The 15,651-nt window shown below is 39.8% G+C and overlaps 2 protein-coding genes across 10 annotated transcripts in view; both read right to left on the bottom strand.

Moving 5' to 3' along the window:
* Nucleotides 1-6,224, bottom strand: part of acaca (acetyl-CoA carboxylase alpha) — a 31,670-nt gene extending 25,446 nt beyond the window's left edge. For all 7 annotated transcript variants that reach the window (XM_086057331.1, XM_086057332.1, XM_086057333.1 and 4 more), the window contains exons 1-11: nucleotides 6,045-6,224; nucleotides 4,074-4,335; nucleotides 2,405-2,537; nucleotides 2,130-2,268; nucleotides 1,694-1,803; nucleotides 1,529-1,610; nucleotides 1,338-1,436; nucleotides 885-991; nucleotides 677-787; nucleotides 379-588; nucleotides 83-253 (exon numbers count right to left, since the gene is read on the bottom strand). In XM_086057331.1, the coding sequence (XP_085913457.1) occupies nucleotides 83-253; nucleotides 379-588; nucleotides 677-787; nucleotides 885-991; nucleotides 1,338-1,436; nucleotides 1,529-1,610; nucleotides 1,694-1,803; nucleotides 2,130-2,268; nucleotides 2,405-2,537; nucleotides 4,074-4,306 (1,395 nt within the window). In that variant the 5' untranslated portion in view covers nucleotides 4,307-4,335; nucleotides 6,045-6,224. The remainder of the gene's footprint in view (nucleotides 1-82; nucleotides 254-378; nucleotides 589-676; nucleotides 788-884; nucleotides 992-1,337; nucleotides 1,437-1,528; nucleotides 1,611-1,693; nucleotides 1,804-2,129; nucleotides 2,269-2,404; nucleotides 2,538-4,073; nucleotides 4,336-6,044) is intronic.
* A 1,923-nt stretch (nucleotides 6,225-8,147) lies between these two features.
* LOC147133165 (T-box transcription factor TBX2b-like) lies at nucleotides 8,148-13,735 on the bottom strand. 3 transcript variants are annotated; one of them, XM_086013360.1, is made up of 8 exons: nucleotides 13,147-13,735; nucleotides 12,213-12,480; nucleotides 11,974-12,120; nucleotides 11,703-11,779; nucleotides 11,482-11,627; nucleotides 10,735-10,848; nucleotides 10,382-10,479; nucleotides 8,148-9,376 (listed from the first exon to the last, which is right to left on the bottom strand). In XM_086013360.1, exons 1-8 carry the CDS (start codon nucleotides 13,470-13,472, stop codon nucleotides 9,056-9,058), a joined length of 1,497 nt encoding a protein of 498 aa, XP_085869486.1. In that variant the 5' UTR covers nucleotides 13,473-13,735; the 3' UTR covers nucleotides 8,148-9,055. The 3 variants fall into 3 exon arrangements, with proteins under 3 accessions (XP_085869486.1, XP_085869485.1, XP_085869484.1); XM_086013359.1 differs by having other exon boundaries at nucleotides 10,382-10,848; nucleotides 13,147-13,445; nucleotides 13,529-13,735; XM_086013358.1 differs by having other exon boundaries at nucleotides 10,382-10,848.
* Nucleotides 13,736-15,651: the final 1,916 nt, after the last annotated feature.

Genomic DNA, 15,651 nt, shown 5'->3' with positions numbered 1-15,651 from the left:
CATAGTCAGAGACGGCAGACAAATTGGGCGTGGTTTACATCTTGTCTTTTTTTCTACCAGCGCAGACATATTTGGAACTCACTTGCAGCTGGGCAGCGGGTAAGTTGACGTCAGCCACCATCTCAGTGCAGGGGTGTTCAACCTGCAGACGAGGGTTGAGCTCCAGGAAGTAGAAGCTGCCGTCTTGGCTATAGAGGTATTCCACTGTGCCCGCACTCACATAGCCCACCATCTTTGCCAGCTTCACAGCACACTGGATACAAAACACATTTTTAGGTTACATGATATTTCTAAAACCGTATATTTTGTTTAATTAACAGGCAGGACAAGTTAACAAATCACACTATCCATTAATGGTTTTATAAAAAAGGTATATACCCTTTCCATATCCTCAAACACATCAGATGCGGCAATGGAAGCAGGCGCCTCCTCTATAATTTTCTGATGTCGCCGCTGGACTGAACAATCTCTGCCGAACAAGGAAATGGCATTGCCGTATTGGTCTGCCAAGATCTGAACCTCCAAGTGGCGGGCATGTTTGGCCAGCTCCATGACAAACACAGGGGATCCTGGAACTTCTGCCTGGACCTACAGCATAATGTCAAACATATTGATTATATTTCAATAATTAAATCATGATTTTAAACTTAAAACATTGTGATTAATTTTCACATACTTGTCTGAATAGGTTTGGGAAATCATCAGAGCAATTGACTTTACGGATGCCTTTACCGCCCCCTCCTTCTGAGGCCTTCACCATAACAGGGTAGCCAATCTTCTCAGAAGCCTGTCAGTAGACATAAAAAATGTTGTCGCATACACACAGATTTTCACAGTACTGTGCAGCACGTGGCTCTGAATGCTGACTTTGACAATGCACTTACTTTCATGCCATCGTCTACATCCTGGATGCAGCCAAGCTCATACACGTCTTGGGGAACATTGATGATTCGTTTCTTTTGATTGACTTCGGACCATTCGACTGTCAGGCCTGGGAGAGAGAAACAGAGCATACTAAGGATAAATAACAACTTTTGTTGAGTTAGGTCTGACAGCGGTTTTTAGGTCATTTTAGGGTGCGGGATCCAAAACTGATCTCAGTTTTTCTCTTATCACACTTCTTATCAAGTTTTTCAGATAAAGGATTTCCCTTTTTTTTTATATGAAATAAATGAGTGTGCATGTAAATAAGACACAAAGGTGGAATAGTTACATTTTTTTTCTAAATTAAAAAACTGCATAAAACAAAATAGATTTGTAATGTAGACATAGTATGACATTCTGGCAGAAACCAGAGGCTGTTTTTGTAAAATAATGGGACATAAATCAAAGCATACCTGTTCCACTCCATGGCAAGGTGGGGATGCCAGCTGTCTGAGCCACAATAGATGAAGCAATCTTATCTCCTAGTGCCCACATTGCCTGACTAGGAGGACCTGAGGAGGAAGTAGGTAGTAAAAAACAAATACTGGTAGATTATTTCAAGCTGCCAAGTAAAACATACGTTATGCCAGAAATCATATCTTACCCATAAAAGCAATGCCATGCTTATGGAGCAGCTCTGGCAGTTTGGGATTCTCTGAGGCATGACCCCATCCAGCCCACACAGCCTGTAAGACAACATCAGTAAATTAAACACTTTATTATCCTTTACAATGCAAAAGAAAAGAATGCATTAAATGCATGGGTGTACCTGCACAGGTATTCGTTTAGCTATGTCCAAAATGAGCTCCACGTTGGCATAGTTGTTGTTATTAGTCCCTCCTGGCACAGGCACATAATGATCTGCCATTTTTATGTACTCTGAGGGGAAAAAACATACCAGAAAAATATTACATTTTATCATGTTTTACACATGTTATTTGCTGAAGTTCAACTGAGCTTTACTTCTGTGAATAGTCAATCATTCATTCGTAATTACCCATTTTTAAAAATGCCTGACAGTGTTGTAATTTTTCAACTGATACAGACCCAACCAACAAAATCTTTGGTATTGTGCAGGAAAGGAGAAGTACTATTTTTTTATTGAGTTTGGAACATCTGGTGTTTTGCTGTGCAGGCTGACAACATATTACTTTCCGCTTCAATTATTCAATTATATTTTCTGAGATAGTCTTGCCAATCCTCACCAGCATTGGCCTTTAGGTCCTCCGGGGTCACCATCACCACAAATCGGATTGCTCGTTCATTCCGAAACATCTCGTAAGCCCAGCGGCGAATAGAGCGCATGCACTTGACTGCAGCAATGCCGTTATTAGCGATAAGCACCTGGAAAAGCAAAATATTACTGTTATAGTTCAGTATTACTGATGTAGCCCGATCATGACACATAATGACAGAGACTTGCTTGTTAAGATAGCATTATTTTTCTTTCGCAGTTGGCACATGAGACCAAGACAGTTACCTTCTCAATGACCTTGTTGCCACCAAATCGTGTGACAAACTCAGCAGGAGATGCCACAGTGAAGTCCCTCTGCAGATCAATACGTCGGCGATCGCGATTTTGCTTCATCAAGTGCAGCCCGGACATGCTCGGCCTTTTCATAGAAGTACAAACATTATTTATGTCTGAAGTCTGTTTCTATAATGTAGCTAGCTATCTATACACACAACAAAGAGAAAACTGCGAAGTGCCCATTTTCAACAATTTCTCTTAAGCAGCTTTGCAATGCTGGCCTCAGTTATCAAGAATGTCAATAGCCACATGGCCGGGGACACAGGAGTTGCACAGCCGGCTTTTGAAGCCACTTGAGTGAAAGCTGGTGGTTGCTTCACAACAATAAATATTGTACACATCCCTCAACACCATATAATTACCACACATACTCGAAATAGTTACTTCAATACTTTGAACCTGAGCCATACTTCAGCGACACATTCGACACTTGTGGAAAGCACTTTTTTTCAAAAATACAAATATATACAACGTGGAATAAAAATCTGTGAAAAAGAGGATTGTCTTAACAAAGGGGGGCTTCATCTTATGAATGATACACTGATCAGCAACACCATAAGTACAACACTAGCAAGCTTTTTGATTCAAGCTCCACCCACCTGGGGGTTTGTAAAGGGGGAGGGACGCTACACTGAACTGGAGGGTGTGCCAGTGCCTGAGCCCGTTTGGCTGGCTGGCTTTTGTGGCCTGATATTTTTTTGCATGACTGAAACACCCTCAAAGTTCCTAGGATAGTGAAAACACACTCCTGTTAGACAGTTTGATAATGCAAGTCCATATGTGGAGCAAAGTATTGCAAAATTAAAGTGTGGGAGAGGGCAAATTTACATTTTTCAAGGATGCTGAAGCCTCTGAAAATTTACTCCTGAAAACAAAACTGGTTTTTCTAGCCAGATGTAAAATCTTATTCTAAAAATCACAACGCTAAATGGGATTCAATCATGGTGCACCCATATCCCCCAAAAAACGACCCCAAGCTACAAGGCTGTGTTACTTATCACACTGAATAGTGCCATTTACAAGGCAGATGATGGGGCATTCATAAATATGTTTGGCTCAATTAAAATTCCAGAAGTTTACACCTACTTTCCACCCAAAAGCCACAGACCAGGGGGAACATAGAGAGACTCTTTTCAGCAGCGAGTAGCGAGTGAAACCACATTTTTCACATATGTGGTAAAACAGGCAAACCATAGGCGTGAAACTCCAGCTGAGGCCTCTAAGTCTGACACAAGTGTTACATTGGAAGCTAGGGGCTCACTCATACTAGTACTACTAGAGTGCAGAATGAAGCAATCTTAGCAACAAAGCATTGTACACAAAACATAACATAAAAACGCAATACAGCACTTAACATATACAAGACAGTCTAGATTTACTTGTTTAGCAATGGTATACCAAATAACGGCTATTGCTATATATGTATAAATTATTACAACCAAAATATACAACAAAAAAAACAACTTGGAAATTGTGACCAGCAATAGCAGGAACTGCCCTGTCTAAAATTTACATGATCCTAATTAATTACATTTCCCAGCTAAAATTTTAATCTGCCTTTTTTTTGTCTGATTATTTTGCCATACACTCTTTATGTTTATCAGGTTTTGTTTCTAACCTTAGATTGTTGTGCATTGAGCCATCACTGTGCTCAAAGCTCATGTCAGTGGTGCTATCAGAGCTCCCGGATGACGGTGACAAAGAGCGTCCCTCCTTCTCCTCCAGCTGCACATCCGGCTTCACTTGGACTTCATCTTCTGAATTCTCCTCGGACACCGATCCCACAATGAAGTGGGAGTGCATTGCCGCCATAGCTGGGTGCTTCTTGGCAGCATCTTTCTGCTGTGCCATGGCTGTGTGACACGTACAGGCTGCAACCACTGGACAAGGAAGAGAAGAGCATAGCACAGGCATCGCAAGTTATCAGTTGTGTATCAGTTATCAGTGACAGAGTCGGGTCAGCTGGCGTGAGATACTGTTTGACGGGTTGCATAAGTGGCTTGCTTAAAAAGATAGTAATGATAATACAATAGCTATTGCAACATCATTACCCAGACGGACAGTCTGAACACATATCCAAGCTTTTGGAGAATTCACTTGAATCCAAGTAGCACAGGGGTGTCCAACCTGCAGACCTGGGGCCCTATTTTTATAGACTGCTTTGAAGATGCCCCTGTTTATGCTGTGCACACGGGTGCATCGTCATTTTATTGCTGGAGCAAGTCTAATCTACTGTTTGGGATCGCATTCTGGTGGACGGGGATGTCGTGCCACCGACGCACCTGACAATTTGGTGACAGAAAGTAGACTGCACTCGGCATGAAAACGAGCAGACGAATCAAACCGGTCACCTGCAGGTTCTACTTCACAGCCTTTAGCCAACACCAGCCTATGCGGAATGTCGCGTCCCCAACTCATTTCCTTAACATTAACGTAAAAGATCAACCCAGCAACTGAATCAAAATATATGTTTGTGCAATTTCTGCCCTGTTAACTTTAAATAATGTCCTATTTTTGTAAAATAAAGGGATGGAAATTTCGAAATATTTTTTCTTCTTTTTTTAAACGGATTCATCTATTAATCGCAAAAATAATTGACAGATTATAGATGATCAAAATAATTGTTTTTGAGCAGCTCTAAACAATCGCAAAAACAATTGACAGATTATAGATTATCAAAATAATTGTTTTTGAGCAGCTCTAAAATTTAAAAATGTGCAGCTAATCAATGTGATTAGTATCGTAACCGCATCGGACGATTTCACTCATGCATGTTCAGCAACAAAATGGGCTGCTTAAAACCCTGATTGGAACACACCTAACATACTACATAATACATACATATTTTGACATACATATACATTCATACATACTGTATACTGTTGTGTGTATAGACAGAGGTAAAGAAGATTAAAGGTGTTGAATGTCAAAGTGTCTCTTGCATCCTTTGATTTATCTGTATGCAAGGGTTGAAAAAATTCAAAATCTTAAATCGCACATATGCCATCAAATCGAATCATAATCCCACTGAATCGAACCGAATCGTTACATGTTCCCATCCTTGAATCCTCCACAGCTAACAAAGAAACCATTCTTTGAATTATAAACCCTTATAAGGTAAAGCTCAATCACATCATCGATCACAATCAGTATCAGTAGGTTGTGTCCTCCCCAGCATCTTTAAGTGGACCACCAGTGGTCTCCAATTTAGGTGATATGACACACCTTACCTACCTGCAACAAATTGCTTGAATGACCTGAAAAACAAGCAGAGTACTACGACCCAACAATTCAAAACGAGGGAAACATCTAGAGAGAAGTTAGACGGTAAAAAGTACAAATAATACTGAATAATCAAAGAGAAAGAGGGAGTCTTTCAGGCAAGCTGTTACCCAGCTTTTGTCCATACTGTCAACTGTCTGGTAGTAGCTAATGAATGCTAATGATAGCGTTTTAGCACACACACGCAGTCACAAAAGTAAATTCGGCAGAAACACGAGCAGACTAAAGCTATCAATATTGTCCGATGTGTCGTCCTCGCAATCTTCTGCATGCATTAGGTGATGCATCATCTTCTACGTCAACTCACCGGTGGAGATAAACCGACACGCAATTCTGAACAGTTGAATTGGAGACTTCAATGAATTACTGGCGTTCAGCAGACATAGCCGTTTCCATCGTGAAATCACATCATGATGAGGTCACAGTTGCCGGTTGAGAGGCTTTCAACACCACAGTGTGGGGTGATGTGACGATTCTCAAGCAGGTTACTTTTGTACATTCCCCTCTGACCCCAACTTCCGACATAGAAACACGCGAGATAGAAATGACTCCGCCTCCAAAACGGCTGCTAGTATTCCTCTTCATGTGTGTATAGAATTTAAATCCATATAAATATTTATATAGATTTTTCTGTCATTTTAATTGGAATTATTGTGTATACTACTGACACCGAAAATTATCGTAAGAGAAGATCTAATAAATAAGGTGTCTATTTGATCTAGCTCTAGACGGTCTCATTCCAAGAACCAATGAAATATCAGGGGGGTTTCTGTGGGCGGGTTTAGGAAGATTTCTGAGGCTGTCCAGGAAGTGGTAGCCTCTCCTCCGAGCGTGCACAGCATGTGTCATAACAAAGCCATGGAAACGCTACAAAAGTTGTACTATATAGTAAAACCATCATTTGTCTTTATTCGTGTTTGTTTTCACTAATTTAATCCAGCCCTGTCTATCAGAAGACTGTATTTAATAATGGTCAGTTGGTCTGTTCCGTTTGATCAAATATTTATTACATTTTTTTCACCGATTTCTGCTGTCAAATATTCGTATTGAGAGCCCGGATAGGATTTAAACATTTAGTAACATGAACTACACTTTGTACATTCTTAAAATATTACTATTGTTTGAGTTCTAAATTGGTATTGTTCATAGGAAAACATGAATTAATTTAGCAGACAATTTGACAACCTGCCTGACCTGTGACCTTGGGATCCTTCTGCGTTTTTTGTTGTTGTTTTTTGCACTCCCAAAATATGTATTCAAGTTATGTACACATCGTCAGTACAATTCTATTCCACTAGATGGCTTTAAAATCCCGTGGCATGAAAGCAAGTTGAGTAAACGGCATGGTTTATCTGTGACAGTTTTGTCTTCATTTTTGTCATCTTAAGTGGGCCTGCATGTCGCATTACCACTAACTACAAATTAAAAAAAGAAACAGAAGTCATATTATTTTGCTTCCCATATAAGAGTGAGAGTAAATGAGAGAAACAAATGCCAATCAGCTGTGAAATTGAAAATTACATCCCACTGATTGCTGTTGTCCTTGGTCCTGTTAACATCCAACCTATCATCACAAAATGTTTAACAGTGTTAAGGTAAACATTTCCTCACATTGCATTTGCTTATATTGTCTTTTCTGTCAACGTAGAATTTAGTTTAATTCTAGGAACATCTGAATGAATGAATATTCACATCTCTCGTATAGCTGAATATGGAAATTTAATATTTTATATACGCAGATGACAAATGAAAGACATTAGTTCATTCAATGCCTCTTTCAGTTTTATATAGTGCACAGTTGGAAAAGTAAGGTAATCAATTTCAGTCCTAATAGTCTTTCGTGTGGACCCTGTGGTCCTTGAACGGTGGGTGCATGTTAATTGTAGTCATTCTCCTCTGCCCTTACACCTTACAACCCACTTCCCCAGAAATATAAAAGTTTTTGTGCTGACGGTCAAACTTGGCTATTGACTTGCTTGCCACGTTTCCGAGCCAGTGGACATGTTCTTTCAGTATGTAGCCCAGTTCAGTCAAGGAGAAAATTCACACAACAGCACATGCACGGGATTTTTCTTCTTCTTCTTCTTCTTTCAGTTCAATTTTCCTCTTGGGGGACTACCTGACCTCTTGGCACCAGCAACTGCAATTTTTTGTCATGCTATTCATATTCTGTCCTAACGTGAAAAATAGGCACAACAAAGTGTATGCATTTTCAAAACAGATACATCAATCAATCCATCCATTATCTATACCGCTTCTCCTCACAAGGGTCGCGGGGCGTGCTGGAGCCTATCCCAGCTGTCTTCGGGCAGTAGGCGGGGGACACCCTGAATTAGTTGCCAGCCAATTGCAGGGCACACAAAGACAAACATCCACACTCACAATCAAAACAGATACATTATTACTTAAATCCACGTTCACATTTTTAATCCCATATTTTAAAATAGGCTGTGTATGCCAAATTAACAAAATGACATATGTAAATGTGTTTTTGTTACAAAATGTGTCTGGAGACAGCAATACTTTAGCAGTTAGCACTAGTACTTTAATATGTAGTGTCTTTATTTTATTAGTGAAAATACACACACACACAAAAGTATACTGAGATTGCCTATGAGTGCATAGTGCTGCTCTGCTACATCAAAAATAATGTAAACGTGTACAGGTAACCGGTGATAACATTGTGCTCACAATTTTGGCAGTTTTGATAATGATGGCTGGCAGTAAACGTTTGAAACTTTTCTTAAGATGTGTATTTTACAATATGTGAAATTTAAAAAATGACAAAAGCAAACATTTACATAGGTTGGGGTCATTGAAATAAAGAATAAATTGTGATATTGTTGTTGTATATGTATGAATAGTCCCCACAAACGCATCTGTGATTGCTAGAAAATCAAATTAGCTGAAAAATAAACTGTTGAGTGCTTCAACCCCACTTGAACCCACTAAACCTGAGCATTTTTCATGAGATACCATTCAAAGTTAATCAGATTCTTCCTCTGATCCCGGTTTCCAGATTTGACCTCATAGACGTGATACTTTCACAAATATTCACGCAGACACACTCAAAGATCGTGTAAAGATACCCCAGAATGATGGAAGCGTCAGCTGCAAGCAATGTGACTACTGACTAACTTTTAAGATTTGTACATTTTGGTTGACAATTGATTGTCATTGAAATGTGCAACACACATATCAACAGGTTTTCATGACTTGCATATTCAGAGATTTTTATAGTTATAGAGGAACTGAATTATCAAACGCAACATGTTCAATGCTTTGGAGTCCATCAGAGTAATCTTTAACATTTTTAAATTAAACAGTCTGATCACTTCTGGACTTGTTATTGGTGTGATTATCAGACCCTGGACTTCTCCCTTGGCTGTACAGTTTGTACTGCTCAAATTCATGAGTTGAGTTAGAACTTGCTGTCAGCAGCTTTTGGTTTGATATGGCAGTAGCTGGGATCTGATAGGGACTCATCCGCAACCATGGTAAAGAGCTGTGAAAAGAGCGGTTTCTTAGAATCGCTGATGTTGTAGAACCAGTCGAGACAGCTGGATTCATTGCAGCAGGTGATGTCAAGTAGCTCCACGGGTATGAAAGCAATCCCCCAAAAGGTGGTAATGAGAGTGCCTGTTTATAGAAACAAAAGTTAAGAATTAACATTTCAAAATCTCAATTCACAAAAATATAGTCCAATAAAAGTAACTTCTTAACTTTTAACATCTCATTTTATTTGATTAGAGTGAAGCCTGACTATAAAGTGCTTAAGGACTTTAGGAAGGAAGAGGAAGTGACGTTTTCCCTATGTTACGAAAGTGAGGCCCTGACTAAATGCATCTACTTAAAATGAGAGGTTTCCGAGGTCCTTAAAGCTCCAAAAATGTCCTGGAAGGTGCTAAAAGGAGACGCATTGATGAGGCTTCCATGCCGCATTGATTCAGTCTTTCTTTTCAAATATCGCCCACCCTGGGGGGATTGCGTGAGTGGTAGTCTGTCGAAGTTGGTAGTCCGAAACAGAAGCCCGTATAAAATCATAGGCAGACTGGCCTACAGGCGATTACTATTTTCTCCGGCTGGACAGAGAGGCGGATAGACAGGCGGCGGAAGGTTAACCCGGCTGGAGGCGGTAGGGGATGAACAAACCGCAAATTTTTAGACAGAAGTGACAAAATGGCCGCTCTCTGAAATGGCTCGCATTTTACTGCTTAACTCATATTCCACAAACGCAATATTAATAAGAATGCCATGTTATACTAGTGAGGGCGCATAGAACATATTATTGCAAATAATTTTTGGGGGTTGACTTCCCCTTTAAAACGTGTCCCCCTAGTGACCCTCTTGAGGTTGGTAAGGGGGCAGGGGGAAACACACTGCATTGTTTAGAGAAGAATTTGTATAATTTTGGTTAGCCTCCAAACGCATGTCTGTACAACGGCAAAGCAACTCTTCTATAATCAACACGTTAGATGAATACTTCACTTCACTGATGCCAAAATCTGAACAATGTTCATTATTTCATTAGAGTTTAAAGGTGTAAAGTAATGGCCGGTGAGACTCATTGGAGAGTTAACAGGCTTTCTTTCAAAATTCAACACGTGCTTGAATGGTACATGGACGGGCCCAACATAAACTTACCTGTGGCATCAACAAATGCTGTGACAGGTGAAACATAAACGGAGATGGCAAGGTGATGTTTTGAGAAGATAAACCACTGTGTTCTGGGTCATTTAATCCTGAGAAAGAGGAAAACAGATGTCCCATAGATGTAGAGTGAAAAGCCCCTGCCTTCATTGACAACTGGCCTTGGTGAAACAACAAAGGTGGTCCAAGCTCAAGACACTGTTGGCTGTTTGAAAGAGCCACAGTCTGAAGATCTCCACTATTGGGTGATGGTGAGCTCAGTGTTTCCGATAACACAGGGTTTGTGCCGTCTTTTATTTCACTCCTGTAGCTTTGTGAGGAATCACTCTCCATGGAAAACGTCTTACTCAACATTGCTGGCTCCTTCTTGTCACTCTTCACAATCAGCAGAGCTGAAGATTCTTCTCCATCATCCTCACATTGTCGATCAATATCGGAATCACTTCCAGTGTTGTTCTCATCTGTAAGGAGTGATTGGGAGTAAAACAGTTGCAGCTGAGTTGATTTAATAACAGCTTTGTCACAGTATGGGGACTCAGTGAAAGTGCATGACCAAATATTTTTGGAAAAAAAAAAAAAAAGACAATGTGATTAAATTCAAGGCGCCAGATTTATAGCTGACTCTTACTATTTTGGGTCCTTCAAATTGAATCATACTTGTTGTTGGGATCTACGTTTGAACAAGTTCTCTTCTTGTCTTGTGTTCTTTATATTTGTGACTCCCATAACTAAATCATTCATGTTACTGCAAACACGCTTGTTGACTCCCTGCCAGACTCACATTGCACACAATGCCTTCCGCTATCCCCCCTCATGTGAAAGTGACACATATACAATAAAGGAAAGAATATCACTATACAAAAAAAAACCACACCACACCTATCCATGAGGGAAAAGATTAAGAAATCATTTTAACTACACAGTAAAAAAAAATCAACAACTGAAGGATGTGACTTTAGTGACTAATTTATGTCTGGCGTGCATTTCATAAATTAATGAAGGCTAAGCCATCTTGTTTTCATAATACATTAGTATGTCATGCAAAAACGCACACAACAACAATCTGATAAGAAACAAAATGGTTATTGTGTCACCTTGACAGTTTGGCATGGATGTCACAGCCCATGATTCCTGAGGAGAGTGAAACGGGTCACTGGTTCTGGGCTGTTCCCATGAGTCATCCGAATCAGCACAGTATGCTTTGTTCTCATCCGGTGGAGAGATGTTTAAAGGATTATTCCTGCAGATCATGAAATGAGATTAATTAGGCCTCCATATAGACAACCAAGGGTTCTGCACTTGCAAGCAGGCCTACCTCTTTTCTCGTCTTCCGTTTCCCGTGTCCCTGAAACCTTTGGCAAATGGGTTGTTGTCGATTTTTAGCTGTGTAATCTTGCAAAACACATGAAAAGTTGCTCGTTATTCATTTCAAATAGACTCAACCAGAGCATGCAGAAGAGTTTGCATGACACCCTCAATGTATGACCTGCATGGTCCAGTTATCCTCAGAACAATGCATTTTGCATATCTTGCACTAATGCAAAGTTGTATTCAGTGTGTTTATGTCTAACGCGCGGGTGAGGTACCTTCTCATTTTGATATGCAGTGACAGCAACGAATTCAGTCTCCGGGAAAACGTAGGTCAAGAATGTGCTGTAAGGAAGTTTCATGATGTCGTTGGCTCTCACAATATGAAATCTGGGCTGGTATTTATGCATTGAATTCAAAATTGTCTAAGAAAATACAGACAATCAAATTAGAAAAAAGCTTAACTCGTGAGACAAAGATATTTTAAAAATGATTGCAGAAATATGTGACTACTTACAAATCCATGCTTATCTGATATATTGTTGGTGAGTTTCAGTTTATGGAATGCAACGGGTTTGCTCATCCACTGTTCCCCCTTGGACGGACTGTCAGGATGAATGTACATGCGCTTCGGCATCTCTGGGTCTGCTTTTCCGGCTACTATCCAGTGGGAATTGTGAAACTTGTAACGAAAGTCATCAACAGTGATAATGTCCATTAGTAGGATGTATTTGGATGCTTTATCAAGTCCATCAACCTTTACTTTGAAAGGTGGGAACATCCTCCTGTAAGAGATGAAGAGTAGAAACCGGAAAAATGTACTTTTGTTTTTCATAAGAAACAATTTCCCTTATGTATAAAAGAACTACCTAAATTGTGCTGGGCGGGACTCAAGGGGGCCCTTAACCTCAATAAATACAGTATTATTAAATCGCATGTAAAAATACTTTTTAATCCCCTAGCTTTCAACCTAGCGTAAGATCATGTCGGTTTTATCATCCTGTCTGTCCTTGTGCAATTTATTTTTCAGATTGTCACTTGTCTGTTTCTGGTGCTCTCATTTTATGTAATCCCTTTTATTCCTGTTCTGGAACACTTTTTGGACGGTTGTTTTTTAATGTGATTTCTAAATAAAAGTGGTCCATTGATTGACTGATTGATTGATTGATCAGATAAAACATTATGAGCACAGGTGTTCCTCTCCCCCAAAAACTAACTACAAAAAAACTAAATCTCAATTTTAATTGACAACACAGTTTACTCTTGTGGTTGTAGGCGTGTAATACTGCAGCACATAGGCTCAAATGAGGAAACCAAAACAATACAAACAGTAAAATGCAATGAAATTGGTCAAACCTTTCCTTGGATATTTACGCAATAAATAAATCCCAATTCCCAACAATAAATTTCACGGATAAATCTCTTGTTGACAAATTTGCACCACCACTCACCGTCCTGATTTAGTAATAACCATCTCCGTTCCCATTTTGTGAAACTCGTTCCACAAATCCTGTGATTCCAGAGTGACTTTGGGGTCGTCGCACAGCCCATCCCCTGGCTGCAGGCTCTTCAACGAGCGTAACTGGGCCGCTTGATGCTGCCGGCTCAGGGCTGCGTGCAACCCCGCCTCGGAGCCCACCTGCTCGGGCTCAACTTCGGAGCGGGACGCCACAGCCGGAACACACATCGTGGGAGGAAAGGAGACTTGTGCGGCGGAAAGAAAGGCTGGCAAGGGCAATGCACCCGGTCGCTGCGCTTGGAAAGGATAGTAAGCCATGGCGAGCTTGCGTTAGGAGTTCCTCCATCAAAGTGGGCAATAATGGTTCAACCCACCTGCCCAGGACTCACGCTTCCTCATATCCCCCAAAAGTGGAGTTTTCCTTTTTTTGGAGGGGGGGGGGGGGACTGTATCCAAGTGTTCATAAATTCCAGAGGTTGTTAATACGCTCCAGAGAAGGTCCAGTGAGGACAGGACAGTTGACCAAACACTGAAATAGCTCCAGAAACTGACGTTCTGCGCTTCAGCTGTCAGTGTATAGATGGGCGGAGTTTAACTGCCCCGACTGGAGGCACTTCAAGACTTTTGAGACTTGCTTGAGAAATGTTTTATTCATGATGATTGTCACTAACATGTTTCCCACCCCCTCCTAAATGCTTATCCACACACACTGGAAGTTATGGAAAGCCATTTTGAGCTTTTTAGGACACATACTTGTGCTGTTAGTGTATTATCTTCACGAGTAGAATGAATAAAACTACTGTAGATGTTTCGAAATTATGCACCAGTTGACATTCGCACGTTATTCGCACTACTAGAGATACACTAAATGTGAACTAGTTTAGTTTTATAACGCCATAATAGCACTAATAGCATGCAAGTAGTTTTATAACGCCATTATAGCACTCATAGCATGCAAGTAGTTAAATCTGCTACACTATATATTATTTGTGAGTATACTCACAATGGAGTATACTCACAAATAATATATAGCGTAGCAATATGAAATAATATGTAGTTTTTATAGGGGCATATTTAATCATTTTGGGGGCCAAGGTAAATCCAATCATTGGCCCTCTACGTCCAGGTAGGCCTACTGCAGAGAGTTCAAATATGAATGCTATTATCAACAAAAAAGTTTGGATTTGAGAAAATGATAGTATTTCATGAGCTAGATAAAGTCTTTAAAATTATTTTAAAGATTATCTGACAAATCAATGACCTCAATGATTTTACTTTAATTGATAAGAACATTACTCAACATTTCATATAAGTTACCATTTTGACCACTTTAATCTTCACAACTGAGTATCATCTTTAGCATGTGCAGAATCACCATGTTGAATCTTTTGAATACACATTATAATAACAAACGAATATAAATCACTATACATAGAACAATACAACAGAAAGACATGCAAAATAGGACTGCCGTGCATTGATGGATGGCAACAAGTGTTGCTCCATTATTACCTGTTTAAGAAACTGGATGATCATTTTCCTATATTATTATTATAATAATTATCATCATCATCATCATCATCATTATCATTATTATTATTTTTTCTTATTCACTATAAGAATTAAAATAATATGCACCTTTCAGGTCATAGCAATCTGTGAGACTATACCAACACAATTTCTGGATGTGGATTCTCTTTGCTGACAACGTGTCTCCAAAGTGTCTGCGAACTGAAGCAGCAATATCCCTTCGAGACTCATGATGGATTTTAATGCAGTACTGCCTGAGGGATCGAATGTCACAGCCATTCAGCGTCTGTTATTCAGAGGAATTCTGGTAATGAATTTGAATAAATGTTTTAAGATATTGTGGATTGTGTGTCGACATAGCAATGATTTAAGTGAAACTTATCATGATTAAGTAAAGGCTGATACATTTGGTTTTGGATGTCATTAAAACATACCAAACACTTACAGTAACATGTGCACTATAGTGTAAGTGCATGTGTTCTGTTACATCAATGTAGTGCTTCCATAGAGTGGTGTGTGGAAATATCCACTAAACCAAAAGTCCAGACTTCAATGCACTTTGCCGTCTCCAGGCATGTGGGATTGTATCATCATTATAACTTTATGACGACCTTAAACTGAAGACGACCAAAAGATATGGAGAGAGAATGAAGGTGAAACCTCAGTGGGATCTGAGCGATGTAACAGATGACTCCTATCCCATGAAGGATTCTAAAACTGGAATAGATCTCCTCTAATACACAGCTTCAGCCTCAGTGTTTCTTCCAAGAAAAAAGAAGCATGAACGCAGTTAATAAGATGAGTTACCACTTGTCATTTGGAGCAACACAGCATACACTTACATGCACAATCCAAAGAGATCCACTACAAAAAAACAACCCCTGCCTTGAAGAATGCAGCAAATTAATGCTAATGTTTGGAATGCCACTGTCAGAGCAGTCTGAGCAGTACAATAATGAAATTATTG

This window comes from Filicampus tigris, chromosome 17, assembly GCF_054856515.1.
Source record: "Filicampus tigris isolate MCC_2025a chromosome 17, RoL_Ftig_1.0, whole genome shotgun sequence".
Taxonomy (NCBI): Eukaryota; Metazoa; Chordata; class Actinopteri; order Syngnathiformes; family Syngnathidae; genus Filicampus; species Filicampus tigris.
Note: the sequence above shows the minus strand (reverse complement) of the source record. Positions and strands in the feature narration are given on the sequence as shown.